This window comes from Tupaia chinensis, unplaced genomic scaffold, assembly GCF_000334495.1.
Source record: "Tupaia chinensis unplaced genomic scaffold, TupChi_1.0 Scaffold000270_1, whole genome shotgun sequence".
Lineage (NCBI taxonomy): Eukaryota > Metazoa > Chordata > Mammalia > Scandentia > Tupaiidae > Tupaia > Tupaia belangeri.
This window is the reverse complement of record NW_006159750.1, coordinates 4,459,630-4,476,534: the sequence shown is the minus strand read 5'-3', so window position 1 is coordinate 4,476,534 and position 16,905 is coordinate 4,459,630. Positions and strand designations below refer to the sequence as shown.

The 16,905-nt window shown below is 40.9% G+C and overlaps 1 protein-coding gene across 1 annotated transcript in view; it reads right to left on the bottom strand.

Annotated features, from left to right (window-relative positions):
• The window catches only part of EEIG2 (EEIG family member 2), an 84,937-nt gene that overhangs the window by 25,577 nt on the left and 42,455 nt on the right, over positions 1-16,905 (bottom strand). Inside the window, exons 4-5 of the mRNA XM_006149499.3 lie at positions 14,102-14,218; positions 7,893-7,939 (exon numbers count right to left, since the gene is read on the bottom strand). Coding sequence (XP_006149561.1) covers positions 7,893-7,939; positions 14,102-14,218 — 164 coding nt within the window. The remainder of the gene's footprint in view (positions 1-7,892; positions 7,940-14,101; positions 14,219-16,905) is intronic.

Sequence of the window (16,905 nt, the reverse complement as noted above, 5' to 3'; positions counted from 1 at the left end):
CATCCCCCACCCCCTCCACAGGGATGGTCATGCTGCAATCCCTTCTCCTCCATTCTCTTCTAGGGATTTTGGGCACGCACATACACATACCCAGTATGGATTCTAAGGCACTGGGTCTGGGACTCAAACCACGGTTGACTATGTGGGAGTCCAACAACATATTCATTATGCCATCTGCTCATCCCAGACCTTTTTCTTTATTAGCATGTTTGAGAGTCAGTTTGATTCTTTTATAAGAGTTGGTGGCTATTTGATGAGTTGTGAAGAACTGGAAAATGGAGTTTAGGGTAGGTAACTGAACTGAATTACCAGCTGTCTTCTTCATAAATACTGGCCTTATAGTATAAAGTATGTTTCAGAAAAATTATACAATCTCTCAGACCTTCTGCTGATAAAATATTAAAGCTGGAATTTAACTCTGAGAATGCTAAGGATCTGCTGTATGCTTTTTTTAGTTTCTCTAGTAAATTCAACATGAAAGATTTAAAAGTAGACAAAAGTGGGAGCCAGTCAGTGGCACTGTGAGTAAAGTGACTGGATCCCACATGACTGACTGCGTGGTTCAAGTCCTGGACTCAGCGGCATGAAAAACACAGCAGGCACATGTGTGTGTACCCAAAAATCCCAAGAGGAGAAAGGCATGGCCCACAGCATCCTGGGGGTCGGGGTGCTTTCTCACTTTCCTTCTCTCTCTCTTTCTTTTTTTCTCTTTGGCAAGCACACATACTTTATAGTAAACTTAAAAAAAAGAAAAGATAAAGGCAGAGAGAAAAATAGAATGGATTCCTCCAGGAGTTATTTACATCTTTGTTCTACACAGGGATAGTCAAGCCACTCAGCTGCTCTGTGCAGTAGTGTTCTCATCTGTAAAATGAGAAACTGGATTACACCAATATTTAAAAAAACTGACTTCATGAAACTCCCTTAGGGATAGCTGGCAGCAGGTAGGGCACAGTACTTAATGAGAACATTTTATATACTGAGATTCAGAATATATTTGAGCAAAGGATTTTGTGGCTAAATATTCTTAAAAAAAATCATTGGATGAGACAGCTTCCAATATCCTTTTTAGCTTTAAGTAATATGGTTTTACATATATGGTATAGATTCAAATATTCAAACAGATAAAAACTTTTTTATTTTGGAGAGGTTTTCACAATAGGGCACGTGCGTTCGCCAGAAGACAGAGAGAGACATAGAGACAGAAAGCGAGAAATCACCCCCCAGGGGGATGGTCACGCCGCAGTCCCTTTTCCTCCATTCTCCTCTCGGGATCTTGGGCACGCATGCACACGCACCCGGCGTGAGTTTTAAGCCACCGGGTCCGGGACGTGAACCACGGTCGACTACGTGGGAGTCCAGCAACATAGCCATTATGCTAACTGCTGGTTCCCCAGATAAAAACTTTTTAAATCAGTAGTTCAGACTTTTTCCTATTTAACCCATACTCAGTATGTGCAAGTACATGGGCGTATACAATTCCTTCTTTTTCACTGCTATTTGCACAATTTCAAACATGTATTCAAAGAAAAATGGAAACTACCGAGGGTTTGATTTTTTTCTGTGAAATATCTTATATGTGTAGGATTAAGTAGGTGCATTTAGTATGAGTAACGAAAGTATTTTTCTAAAAATAAAAACTCTGCACTGTCAGGATTACATTTGTGGAGACAACAGAGAACATTAGATAATCTGCTTTTTGCTCTTCAATATGTGAGTCTCACAAGAGGAGATTTACAATGGTAGAGAAAGGAAAAGAGAGGGCATGTCCATATAAAGCTCATGAAAAAGAACAATTAATTAATTTTCTTCTACTAAACTCTGTGGCTCATTTTCTTATTTTATCCTAAACTTATGCTAGTTCCTTTCAGACAAATTATTACCTGAAAATCAAACTGTTACCTGGAGACGAAAAATAGTATTATTAAAAAAATGGCTTGGTCTCAAGAGAGCAGTAAATCAAGAAAGGAGCCAGGAAATTATGGTTTGTGAGAAGACATCTTTCCAAAACAGTATGTAAGGATGGTGCCTTCTAAGCTACATTTATGCTCCACTTTCTTTCCTCCAAAATTCTCTTTTAATTCATTCCAAAAAGGCTTTAGTCTAAAAGCATTCTATCAAAGTCCTTGTGCAGGTCACCAACAGTCTCTGTACTGAAAAATGCAAAGGTAATTCTCAGTCCTCATCTTCCGAGTCCTCCTTCAGAAGTGCACGACACAGGTGCTCACGCCTCTGAAACTGTCTTCACTGGCTTTCAGGATGTACTCTCCATTGCTTACTTCCTCTGACCTCACCGGCTGCTCCCTTTCTCCTCAACCTTTAACACTCTGGAATGTCCCACACGTCATCTGTGATCCTTCCTTTCTCTCTATTTTTCCTTTCTTTTCTTAAAAATAGTCTCGCCACATCGAGATCCTCTAGCTTCAGCTTCCCAGTTGGGACTTTAGGTGCATGTCACGATGCTTACTTAACTCTTTCTTAGACAGGGTCTTGCCATGGTGCCCAGGCCAGCCTCGAGTTCAAGGTCCTCCTGCCTCAGCCTCCCCAGGTCCCTAGAATTACAGGTGCACACTACTGTGCCTGGATTTTAGGTTGGACCATGAATCAAACCTGGGCCTCCCATGTAGTCCCTGTCTGTGGAGGACAGCATTAACAGTGTATACACTAAGGCTGGCCTTTTTTCTTTTGTTACACTCACTACCTCTAGATCATTGAATTAAGTTTCATGGCTTTACTTACTATCTATATGCCACGGATGTAACAATGACCAAGTCTGTATCTCCAGCCTGGATCTCACCACTGAACTCTGGAGCTGATATAGCCAACAGTTTATTTGACAACCCATCAGGATATTAAACAGGGATCTGAAATGTAACATGTCTAAGACCCAAGCTCTCAACTCTTCCTTTTGTTTCTCTCATCTCACTAAATGAAAATATTATTCTTCTAGTTTCTCAGGCCCCAAACCCTGCATTACTGAAATAGCCTCATCTACCCCTTCCTTTCTTCCTTCTTTCTTCCCTCCCTGTCTGCCTGCCTCCCTCCCTCCCTCCCTCCCTTCCTTCCTTCTTTCCTTCCTTCCTTCCTTCCTTTCTCTCTCTCTCTCTCTTTCTCTTCCTTTTCATCCTTCCTTCTTTAAGAATTATTCTATTGAGACCAGCAGTTAGCATAATGGCTATGTCACTGGACTCCCATGTAATCGACCGTGGTTCGAGTCCTGGACCCAGTGGCTTAAACTCACACCAGGCACGTGTGCGTGTGTGCCCAAGATCCCGAGAGGAGAATGGAGGAGAAGGGATTGCAGTGTGGCCATTCCCCCAGGGGGTGATCTCTCACTTTCTGTCTCTCTGTCTCTTTCTTTCTGGTGAGCACACATGCCTTATAGCAAATAAGCAAACAAATAAACAAACAAAAAACCAAAAAAGCTCTCCAAAAAGAAAATAATTATTTTATTGGGTCCAGCTCCTAGAGAAGTGAGAATCCATGCGCAACTGAAGTGGGCCTAGCTCTGCCCCTTTAACCAGAAAGCCTAAACCTCTGGCCCAAAACTCTCCTTCCAGCCCAACTCCTAGTAAAGTGAAAGCCAAAGAAAACCTTGGGACCAGGAGTTGGTGTAATGGCTATGTTGCTAGACTCCCATGTAGTTAACCGTGGTTTGAATCCCGGACCCAGTGGCTTAAACTCACACCGGGCGCATGTGCGTGTGTGCCCAAGATCCTGAGAGGAGAATGGAGGAGAAGGGATTGTGGCGTGGCCATCCCCCTGGGGGATTTCTCGCTTTCTGTCTCTCTCTCTCTCTCTCTCTGTCTTTCTGGAGAGTGTGTGTGCCCTATAGCAAACAAAACAAAACAAAACAAAACAAAAAAACCTCAATCCCCACTGAACTGCTGCTACAGAAAGGGGGAAACTCATCTTCTTAAATCTGAATTCAAATCTCCTTCTGTGGATACCATGTTGCAAAGCACAGCTGTAGAGGGAAAATTGGTATAGAAGTACCTCACAGTCAAGTGAAGCATATGAACTTACAGTAGCAGAAATCTCCAACGAATTAGCCAAATGTGAATATACCACCAAATGACTAAAAGTCAGAGAAGAGAAAATGCAATGTGAGCAGCTGGGAGAAACACAGAGCTGCAGAGAGTGAGGCTCATCTCCTCCCACAGGCTTCTGAATTCTTAATTGAAATTCAGCCATCAGCCCTGGTGCACCTATTCTCTAGAAACTGTGAGGCCTTTGTAATATCCAGTTCCATCGATAAAAGTGCAGGTTGCTTGATGAGGATCAGGAAAACGGAACTGCAGAAATGTTGCAAGTCATCTCTTACCCTACGCCTCTAACACCCAGAATTTAACTCCAAGAAAGTAGGGAGTAATGTATACTCTATCAGACCACCAGACATCACTACTGCAGGGGCACAAGAAATATGAGAAACCAAGAAAATATCTCTCTCCAAGGGAAAAGAACAGTCCTTCATCTTCCACAGACAGTACAACAGAACTCATAGAAATGTCAGATAAAGAATTTAGAATATTCATAGTGACAAAGCTAACAGAGATGCGAGAGAAGAGAGATAACAAACTCCAGAAGATGCAGGAGAAAAGAGACAATGAATTCCAGGAGATGAGAAAGTTCTTGCATGATCTGAAAGAGGAAATACACACCATAAAAAAGAATCAAATGGAACTGAAGGCTGTAATACAGGAAATCAGAACCTCCCCTGAAAGTTTTAAAAGCAGATTAGATCATGCGGAATATCAATTCTCAGATGTAGAAGGCAGAATCTCTGATCTAGAGAAATTCACCAAAAAGACTGAGAAAATAACCCAAAAAAGTGAGAATAACATACGAGTAATACCACATCCATCAGATGCCCAAACATCTGAATAATTGGTATCCTAGAAGGTGAAGAAACTAATAAAGGCATTGATGATCTATTCCATGAAATCCTGGAAGAAAACTTTCCATACCTAGAGCAGCATTCAAATATCCTGACCCAAGAAACACAAAGGACCCCACATAGAATCAACCCGAGAAGATCTTCTCCAAGGCACATCACAGCCAGATTGACCAAAACCACAGAGACAAGATACTAAAATTGGCAAGAGAGAAACATCAACTTATTTTCAAAGGATATCCCATCAGGCTAACATTGGAACTCCTGTGGGAAACATGCAAACAAGGAAAGAATGGGAAAATATATTCAAAGTGTTAAGTGAAAAAAAATTTCAGCCAAGAATACTATATCTGGCAAGATTATCCTTCATATGGGAAGAAAAGCCCAAAACATTCTCGAATAAACAAAACCTGAAAGAATTTACCAACACCAGACCAGCTCTTCAATAAGTTCTGAAAGGAGTGCTATCTCAGGAAAACTAAAGACAGACAGAAATAAGAGAACAAAAATGACTAAGAAAAAGGCCAACTTAATGGTAGGAACAAGTTTGGAACTATCAATAATAATGTTGAAAGTTAACTTCCATGATTTAAACAGAAAGATCATACCACAGTAACACACTGCAAATTCAACAAAAGCGAGATTACATGAGACTGAACTGGAGAAATAGAATTCTATGACTTTTGTCTAAAACATTATTGATTTTTTCTATGCCTTGCCTTCCAGATTTAAGGATTTTGGTTCTCTTGTGACTTGTTGATAGGTTCAGCAATTTATTAATTTTTTAAATTGAAACATAAACTTTTCTCCCTTCCTGACTCCTTTGCAATTCGAAAATATTTGTGAGCATTCTTATTTTGTGACAGAATAGTTATTTGTATAAGTTCAATAATACAGTAATACGGGAACCAGCAGTTAGCGTAATGGCTAGGTTGCTGGACTCCCATGTAGTCGACCGCGGTTCGTGTCCTGGACCCGGTGGCTTAAAACTCACGACGGGCACATGTGCGTGCGTGCCCAAGATCCCGAGAGGAGAATGGAGGAGAAGGGATTGCGGCATGACCGTCCCCTCTGGGGGGTGATTTCTTGCTTTCTGTCTCTATGTCTCTGTCTGTCTGTCTGGCGAGCGCACGCGCCCTATAGCGAAAACCTCTCCAAAACAAACAAACAAACAAACAAAAACACAGTAATAGTACCTGTTGCCTTGCATCAGAAATTGAAATCTTATGGGTCTTTGTGCAAATAATAGACCAAATTGAGATTCACTTAAATTTTTTGCAGATAAGTTAATTTATACCTCTCTTTAGTAAAAGGGGAAATGGAGAGAGGAAAAAAATGTTTCAGAAGAAAATTACAGTGCACTTGCCATTAGCTTTGTCCATATTTTTAGTTTAAGATATTTTGTGAATCAATAAAATGTGAAAAAAAGAAGTTTAGTATGGAAGGGAGGGAGGGAAAAGGAGAAGGAAAAAACAATTAGAAGTATGCTTAACTGACAAAAAAATGAGAGGCTATTTGCTAATAAGGTATAGAGTAGTATCTTTGTCTTGGCTGACATGCATGGTATTTGTGCAGGATAAAGTAATGTTGTACACTGTAAAGACATGTGATTAAATATAAATAAATAAATAAAAAGAAAAAAGAATCTACTAAAAGAACAAAAAATTATTAAATTTACTTTATTCATTCATTTATTCACTCATTCATTTCTAATTTGACCAGAGAGGGACAGAGAGAAAGAGTGAGAGAGAGAAGGAGTAAGTGAGAAAGTAAGCTGCTAGGTCCAGAACTCGAATCATGGTCAGCTGTGTGTGAGTCCAGTGCCCCAACCACCACACCACCTGTTATTTCTGTCCTTGTACTCTTTGTTGTTCCCACAAATTGTCTATTCCCTAATTAACAGCCATAAGCCAAAAATTTTTTGCTCCTCTGCTCCTCTCACTCCAAATATAAATGGAAGCCCTTATTGGCTTCTGAGATGCTATCATCTGACCTCATCTCCTGTTACCTTCTCTTCATTCACTCAGTGCTCTAGACATACTGGTCTCCTGACAGTTCCTCGAACATGCCAGAACACTCCTCCCTCAAAGCTTCAGTCCTTGTTCCTTCCACCTCAAATGCTCTTTCCCCAAATATCTGCATGGCTAGTTTCCTACCTCCTTAGGTCTCTCCTCGACTGTCATCTCTACCAGCGAAGCCTTTCTGACGACTCTATAAAATTGCAACATTTCTCTCCACTGTGGCCCTGCTACTCTGATTTATTCTTCTCCAAAGCATTTATTACCATATTAAAAAGAATAATTTATTTCTTCCCCTCGAGAGAGACAGACATACAGAGAGCACCCCCAACAGAGCTGCGATGCTGTGAGCCACTCCAGTCTTCAGCTGGCCCCATATCATGGGCATGTGCATGCCTAGCATCCTCAGGGAGCCAAATTAAAATTTTAGTTTGAATAATTTCACCCCAAACCTGAAGATGACGAAAGATCTATGGTTTAAATAATTCAGAATTTAGCAAGCTCACCTGGTGATAGATACTGCAGGTTGAACATCCCTAATCCAAAAATCCTAAATCTGAAATGCTCCAAGCCCTGAAAGTTTCTGAGCAATGTCACGACACCACAAGTGGAAAATTCCACACCTGACCTCATGTGACAGGTCACAGTCAAAATGCTGCAATAAAACAATATTGTATAGAATTACCTTTGGGCTAAAGTTAAGTGAAGTCTGTGTTTAGGCCTGGGTTCCATCTTCAAGATATCTCATTATGTATTTGCTAATATTTTAAAATCTGAAACCCTTCTGGCCCCAAGCATTTTAGATAAGGAATACTCAATTAGTATTATCTTCTATGACAGTGAGGTTAGTCCACCAGGAAAGAACTATCTTCATTGGTATTTGCCTGTCAAATGCCAATACACTGCAAAATATTAATGTAAACATATAACTCTCTCTTATACTTTCAGATAAATAACCCATTTCTTCAGAATCAACTTACGTTTTAAAACATGGGTCACCAGACATCAGCTGCATACTGATCAAAACCTAAACATAAGAACAAGAAATATGGTTATAAAATATTTGCTTTTGGGGACCAGCAGTTAGCATAACGGCTATGTCACTGGACTCCCACATAGTCGACTGCATTTCGAATCCCGGACCAGGCGGCTTAAACTCACATCGGGGGCATGTGCCTGCGTGCCCAAGAACCCGAGAGGAGAATGGAGGAGAAGGGATTGTGGCATGGCTATTCCCCCGGAGGGTGATTTCTCACTTTCTGTCTCTGTCTTTCTGGAGAGTGCACGTGCCCTATAGCAAAAACCTCTCCAAAAAAAGAAAAAAAAATTGCTTTTGCATTTTAAAGATGATCTCATTGTGTTACCATACTCCTGCCTCAGTCTCTCAGCATAAACCATCATGCTCAGCTCTTTTTTTAGCAGAGTATTTCTGTGTTGCCCAGGTGAGCCTTGAGCTTGTGTTCCTTTCTCAGACCTCCAAGCCACTGGGATTGCAGGTGCATGCCATCACATGTGGCCTTCGGATTGGACTGAGAATTGGACCCAGGCCTCCCATGTGGTCTCAACCTACAGAGCTTAGCAGTACGCCCCACAGCAGCTGGGCCATAGGAGACTGGACAGCAGAAGCCATGTTCTGCTAATCTATGCTTCCTCCTACTCCAGTATTTTCTATTTAGAGTACATTAAATAATTGATAGACTGGATTATATCCACTATGAAAATTATTGCTTTCGATAGACATAATTTTCGGCCGTTTGTTTTCTTCAATTTTTGTATTTTGTTTAGGGGCAGAAGTCTCAAGTAAAGTCATTTTTAAAAAAGATTTTTGCTACAGCACATGTGCACCCCCAGAGAGAGACTGAGAAAGGGAAAGTGAGGTATCATCTCCCAGGATGGTCATGCCACCCATTCTCCTCCTTCTCCTCTTAGGATTTTGGGCACGTATGGACATGCACCCAGTGTGATCTCAAGCTGCCAGATCTGGGACCCGAACCATGTGGGAATCCAGCGCCTTAACCACCATGCCTCCTGCTGGCCCCAGAAAAAAAGTCATTTTTAATATTCAAAACTGCAAAAAATCAGAGTGGAAATAGAAAGCAAGTGCTCCACCTGTAATGAATAATCTCGTAGCTGTGTGGCTGTGCTGATGGGAGGTTTTACTCCCAGATTCCTGTGGTGCTTACTGTTTCCCTCCAATTTGCCATGTTGACGCTTTCAGGAATGCACTTTTTTGTTTTTCCTTGCTTCATCTTTAGGACAGGACCTAAAAGCTCTTTATAGCTTTCTGAGATGCTGTGTTCTCTTGTTGCTGGCTTCCTTTAAGTATTAGCATAGGACTTTTTCATGTTCGTATGAGGATAATGACAATGGTAATAACAACATCAACAATAACCATAATTTGGACATTTACTATACACTAGACTCAAGCTAAGCATTTTACTGGGTCACTGGAAGTCATGATGCATTTTTGCATAGAAAAACAGAACAATACGTCATGACTTTTCCAATGACTGAATATATTCATTATTTCATTCAATCTTTGATACTCCCAAGAGAGAGTGATACTTTTATTTTAAGCCCAGGGAGAGTAAGTGATCTCTTCTCTTCCTTTCTCCTATGAGTGAGAGAGATGCCATAATCTAGCCGCAGCTTCGACTAGCCCTGGATAATAGGCATGCGTGTGCCTCGAGTAAGCAGGGACGTCTCCAGATGCAAACCTGGAACCCTCCTATGTGGGTCAGCCTCACAGAGCACGTTTTCCTGCTGCACCATGGTCTCGCCTCCAAGCGATATTTCAGGATCATATAACTGCTAAAGCGCAGAGCTGAGACATGAACCCAGGACTGCATAGATCATTTTCATGGACTTAACAAGGTATGTGTATTGTTGCATTTTCTCCCCCCAGAAAATGGCTGACATGTATCTTAAACATGTATCTTTCACCCCAGTGTCTGCATGATGAGTCTTTTTCTCTTCTTTTTCTTTAAATGCCAAACCTATCTGCTATGCTGGATTTCTCGCCCCTCTCCTTTCATAGAACCCTGCAGTTTGCTTTCCAGCTCCATCAGAATTGCACTCCTAAATATCTTGGATGTCTCAGGAAGGAGATGGAGAGGGTGCACACAGCCTCCAAGACACTGGGTAGTGAAGCAGGACAGAGTGGGACGGTGGGTGGAGGAGATGAGAAGTTGGCTTTCTCTTTTAAATTCTTTTTTTAAATATGGGAGGTACAGGAACTGTTTCTTTGTATGTTGATGAGAATGGCTCACTAGAGAGAGAAACAGAAGGGATACTTTAATAAGCCAAACTCGTGATTAGGCAAGCTATAGATGAAAAAAACTCAAAGAAGATTGAATTCTGACAGAGAGGTAAGTTGTTCATTTTAATAGGAGGCGAAAGGATCATAAGATGGGAAAGACAGGTAGAATTGTAAAATCTGGAATGGGAAGATAAAGGATTTTGAGTTTTATGGCCCTATTTTCTCAATAAAGGAAAAAGCAAGGCCATTAGCTGAAAGCTAGAATAGTGTGCAGAGGTGTGAGGACAAAGAATGTGTATCTAAACAGAGGATCTAATATCTAATTTTTTTTAACAATTATTTAATTGGGATCAACAGATGGTATGATGGTTACATCGCTGGACCTCCATGTAGTCAACCACGGTTTGAGTCCAGAACCCAGTGGCTTAAAACTTATGTTGGGCACATGTGTGTGCATGCCCCAAATCCCAAGAGGAGAATGGAAGAGAATGGACTGTGGCATGGCCATGCCCCATAGAGGGTGATTTCTCTCTTTCTGTCTCTCTGTCTCTCTGGCAAATACACCCGCCCTATAGCAAAAATCTTTCCCTCAAAAAAAAATAGAATAATTTTTATTTATTATTATTTAATTTGATTACAGACAGACAGAGAGAGAAGGAAAGTGAGAAAACAAGCCACCAGGTCCGGAACTTGAACCATGGTTGGCCATGTGGGAGTCTAGCCCCTTAATTACCACTCCACCTGTGGGCCCCAGGAGAGGAAGCTTTCAGAGAAAGTTGAGTACAATTGATTGCTAGATGGCAGTGAGCATGCCTGCAGAATGTCAGCTAGTCTGTTGTGTGATCTTTGCCAACAATGTTCAGCAGACAAACTGCAGACTCCAGAGAAGGTGGATAGTTGAATTCAATTAGGTTAGGAATTATTCAGGGCAAATTAACCAGGGCAAAGGAGCCAGGAGTATTTTTAAGGGAATGATATTCATGAATCACCGAATCTAAACTAGTTAAAGAGAGAAGTGAAAGCAAGTGGGGGCTGATGGATAGTGAAAAGTAGTAAGATTAAAGATAGCTAAATGCTGAGTAGACCGAGGGCTGGAAACATAAGAGAAAGGAAAACTTTAAGTTGAAAGTTTGGAAGTGGTGGCGTTCTAGTCGTAAGAAAGTCTAGAATGTGATCATGGGTGTAGGAAATGAGATAAGGATGAGAAAAAGGTTGCTAGAGATGGGAAGCCAAAGGAACTGAGAAGCTTCAGGCTCATTTCAGGTCAGCTGGTGGGAGAGTACATATAGAAAAAACAATTACAAGGATAGCTCACCCACACAGATGGGGAAGACATGAGAAGGGACGGAGTGAAAACTAGCTAGGAGCTAAGTAGAACGAAGGTGATTGGGTGGCCAGGAGAGGACAAAGATCAGAAAAGGATGGTATGAGCTTCCTGAAATACTGAAAAAGAGTATTTTTATAGGACAAAGTGGGGAAAATGGTGTGGAAGAATTAATGGGCAGTCAGAAGGAAACCACTCTGTGAACTGGCCCTGAGGAATATGACGATCTGACATTCAAACATTATTTCAGGATTAGCAGATGGTGTAATGGTTACATCGCTGGACTCCCACATAGTCGACTGTGGTTCGAGTCCTGGACCAAGCAGCTTGAAACTCATGCTTGGCACATGTGCATCCATGCCCAAGATCCAGTGAGGATAATGGGGGAGAAGGGACTGTGGCATGTCCATCCCCCCTCAGGGTGATTTCTCCTCGTTTTCTGTCTCTGTTTCTCCAGCGAGTGGATGTGCTCTATAGCAAAAATCTCTCTAAAAGAAAAATTTGAAATTTCAGGGGGCCAGCAGAAGGCATAGTGGTTATGTCTCTGGACTCCCACATGACTGGCTGTGGTTCGAGTCCTGGACCCAATGTCTTCAAAATCACGTCAAGTGCATATACGTGCATTTCCAAGATCCTGGGAGGAGAATGGAGGAGAAGGGATTGTGGCGTGGCCATCCTCCACCTGGGAGGTATTTCTCACTTTCCCTCTCACTGTCTCTGTCTCTCATGCACCCTCAGGCAAAAACATCTCAAACAAAACCACAGTATTTCAATTTCTAATGAAAACATTGTAATTCAGAGAAGGATTATCCACTTTCTTATAAGAAATATGAAGGAACAAGGCCACTGGTCAGGCAGCAGAAAATATGCATTCTGATTTCAACTCTGCCATGGATCGCTTGTGAGATACTTCACCTTCTGAGTCTTTGCTTCATTTACAAACTGGGGATAGCAATCATTCCCTGTTACCTAACTGCCTATCTCACAGAGGTATGAGCAAGTGCTCTTAAACATTTCAGAGCTACGTAACTATAAAAGTAAAAATTCAACATGATGTATACAGAAGTTTATACATGATACTTTCCTTTTTTAATAATTATTTTATTTAACTTTATTTATTTTAATTTGAGCAGAGGTGGATGAGGGGGGGGTGGGGATCAAGCTGCCAGGTCCAGGACTCAAACCACAGTTGGCCATGTGGGAGTCCACCACCCTTAACCACCATACCACCTGCTGGCCCCTACACATTATACTTTTCTAATTTCTTCCATCATGTTCCTCCACACATCACTTATCCATTTCATCTTTCTTTACAGCAGGGGAATCTATGCAAGGGATGAAACTGCCACAGTAAGTGTCTTATGCATTTTCATCTTTTCAGAGCTCAACGTTTTTTGAAACCTGTAATTTTTTTGCTCCACTTTTTACCAGTTATTTTTGTTTTATTTTGTTTTCAGATTGTCAAAGGGTATGTGGGTGCTCCAGAGAAATAGAGACAAAGAGGGAAAGGGGAGAAAGAAAAATGCATGCCCTGATGAGGCATGGTCACTGCACAGTCCCTTGTCCTCAATTTCTCCATCCTATTAAAATTTTGGAAATGCATGCACATGCACCTTTTTTTTTTTTTTAAGCTGCTGAAGCTGGGATGTGAACTGTGGTCAGCCACAAAGGATCTGGCTTCCCTTAAGAACCAGGCTATGGGGCTGGCCTGTAGTTTTGTAAAATTTGGTGATAGAGTACATGTGTGTTTTAAGGAAAAGAAAGAGAAGTGCCCTCCACAGGGTTGGTCAGGGTGTGATCTCCTCCTTCCATTTCTCTAGTCTCCCAAGATACTGGGTTGCCCACTGTTTTTCAGGCAGACTGGTCTGGGGACTTGGACTGTAGGTGGCATGTGGCTTCCAGTTCTAGAGTCTAGTACACTACCAACTGTGTCAAAGAGGCTGGGCCTGACCACACGATTTAAATTCAGAATTATACTTCTTTCTTCCTATTTAATAGCTTACTATCATGGGGTAGTCTAGCTAAAATACAACCAAAGATTTATCCAGTGAATTTTACTAGGTACAGAGTACTCTACATTTTCTCATCTGATGACATTTAATAATCTCATCAACCCTATGAAGTGTATTCTCTCTGATGATTAGAGTACATGCTTCCTAATGGTACTTGGAAAAACAGGGTAGATGCGCAGAAGTGGGGTTCACCTGTCATTTCGGTAGTTACAAGGGAATCCAGTGACTTCTCTGTACACATCACAGCTACCTTGGAAATCAACTTTGAGAGCCCTAAGCATTTTAAGGTATCCATTCATTCATCTTGCTCCTTCCTCCCAATGAGCTCTTATGTTGTAATGATGTGTGTTTTCTTCTCTGGATGTTCACAGCCCGAAAGAGAAACACCATTGGACCATGAAGGTGAACGTTTATTACTCTACACTGCTTCTGTGATTTGGACAGGTTTCTGTCCCTAGGTGGTGAATATTCAGTGGTGTGGCTGGCTTCTGATCTCAGTATTGAGTCCCATCTTGTCCTTGACAGTGTTAACTTGTGTTTACTTAAAAGCAGAGACTCTCATTTGTTGACATGCAGATCTTGAAACATGCTTACTTTAAGAATGGAATTATCCTGTCTTGTATTTTTGGTATCATAGCCTTCCAGTAAGCAGCGACGAGTGGTATTTCCTGAGCCAGCAAACTCTGCCAGGTTTAGATCTGCAAAGCCCAGCTATGAAAAGAAAGATAATTATATTAATAGACTATCAAGTAGGCTTCTATCATATTCCCCCTAAAATAAACTCAAACCATATTCTTGACAAATTGTCTCCAACTTCAGTCACTTGTAATTCTTGCCATCTTGACAATACCTGTACTATTATGTTTTTATGTCTTTAAATTAGTTCACTTTTTATAAAAATTCACTAGTCTACTGTTGTCTTAAGCAACAGAGTATTTGTAATCACAGATTTGATGTACTAAATATATTTTTTTCTGTACATGTTAAAATGTATTTCTGTTAAAGTAAAAGTAATGTATATTGAATAACTAAAACCACTGTAAGCAACAGTGGTACTTACACCACACTGTGGGGAATACTAATAAGCCAGTCATGTTCATTTGCATGCATGTATAGAAAAATGGCCAGATTCTCCTGCCCCTCTTCTGATCTGGCTCTATGCTTAGTGCCTGGTGACTGCAGACAGTTGTGGGTTATTGAGGTCTCCATGCAAGAGCTAGAATGGTGGAAGGGAATTACACTTTCTATGGCAAAAGCTCCTTCTCTTTCACCAATTTCCTCAATATTTGGCACGTTTGTCATCCATGAGCTGAATCTTTCATTTTTTAAAAAAGAATTATTTTATTTAACGTTACTTTTAAATTATTATTTAGAATTATTTTATTTAACTTTATTTATTTATTTATTTATTTAAATTTGACCAGAGAGGGAGAGGGAGGGAGAGGGAGAGGGAGGGAGAGAGAGAGATAAAGTGAAAAAGGGAGCCATCAGTTCTGGGACTTGAACCGCAGTTGGCCATGTGGGAGACCAGCGTCCTTAACCACCATGCCACCTGTCAGCCCCTATTACTATTATTATTTTTAAATTTGACCAGAGAGAGACAGAAAGAGAGAAAAATAGTGAGAAAGCAAGCCACCAGGTCCAGACTTGAACCAGTTGGCCATGTGGGAGTCTAGCACCTTTAACAACTACACCACCTGTCAGCTCTGAGCTGAATCTTTCTTAATGGAACCCACTTCTCCCATTTTCCATGGCTCTACAAACCATCTCTTCTGCTAGTTCAGCTCAAACCTGTCCTCCACCTTGTTACTATCCAGGTTCAGTCTCTATTTCCTTTTTTTTCTTTTTAAAAAAATTATTTAATTTTATTTATTATTCATTTATTTTAATTTGACCAGAGAGAGACACAGAGAGAGAGAGGGGAAAAGTTAGAAAGCAAGCCACCAAGTCCAAGACTTGAACCATGGTCAGCCACATGGGAGTGTCCAGCACCTTAACCACCAGGCCACCTGCAGGTCTCCTGCAGGCCTCTAGTCTCCATTTTCTGCAGCTACCAAAGGTTGTCCTACAATCTTTTCACTGAGATTGTATAACCCTATGTCTCACTTCCAAGTGGAACAACAAATCAACTCTGTTACATCATTATTTTTGGAACAAACTAGGTCTACTCTACATGACTAATATATATAGCCTTTTATTAAAAATATATATAGCTTTTTATTCATTTTTATTAAAAAAGTGAATTGAGCTTGCAATTAATTAAGCTCATCTACACTCAAACACTGCTGTGATGTTGTTTAAGGTTTTAAAACACACAGTGGGCAGATTCAAATGGCGTATGACAAAGATTTTAATTGCAAGCTGGAACATTGTTTTAGTAGCTTTTAACTGATACCAAAAAAAAAAAAAAGAATAAGAACTTAGAGCAGAGTTAGGACAAGTCCAAATGTAAGAAGTCAGACACATGTCAAGCTACAGGGGACATCTACGTAATTTTCGCATGGCTACTGTGATGGTCTTACAGCCTCTTTTAAGAGGTCAACAAATCAGCAGAAAAAATCTGGCTCTATCCAGGGCAAAGCCATACCCAACTGCGCATGTGACTATTTAGTCATACATATCAACACATTCTATTTCAAATATTTTTATCTCTCTTTGAACCTCCAACATTCCTTTCCCATCCTCTCTGTTAATGACCTTGCTTCCTATTTCACTCAGAAAAGAAAAGCAATCAAAAGAGCACTTAACCTCTACAAACCCTTATTGCCAGTTATAGCTACTCACCTACCTGCATCTGTGCCCATAAATTTGCCTTCCCACTTGCAGTACTATGGACAAACTGGCTGTGCGCCTGCCTGTCTGAGGCCAGCCACTCTCCTCTTGCCTACTCACGCTCACCACTTTCCTCACTTCAGCAATTTGATCCTGTCTGCATTCTAAAAGCCCAGTTCTCTACTGGATTATTCCCATCAGCATATGACATGCTGGATTTCTCCTGTCTTTATTTCTTTAAAAAAAAGATGATTAATCTTTAAAAATTAATTGTATTAATTTTTCATTAATTATTATTATTTTTTTTGGAAAGGCTTTTGCTATAGGGCATGTGTGCTCACCAGAAAGAAACAGAGAGACAGAAAGCAAGAAATCACCTTTCAGGGGGGATGTCCACGCCACAATCCCTTCTCCTCCATTCTCCTCTCAGGATCTTGGGCACGCATGCACATGTGCTTGGCGTGAGTTTATTAAGCCAATGGGTCCGGGACTCAAACCACAGTCAACTACGTGGGAGTCCAGCAACATAGCCATTCTGCCAACTGCTGGTCCCTGGTTTTTCATTAATTTTTAAAAGATTATTTATTTTTTGAGAGAGAGAAACAGGCACCCCTAAAATGGTCTTA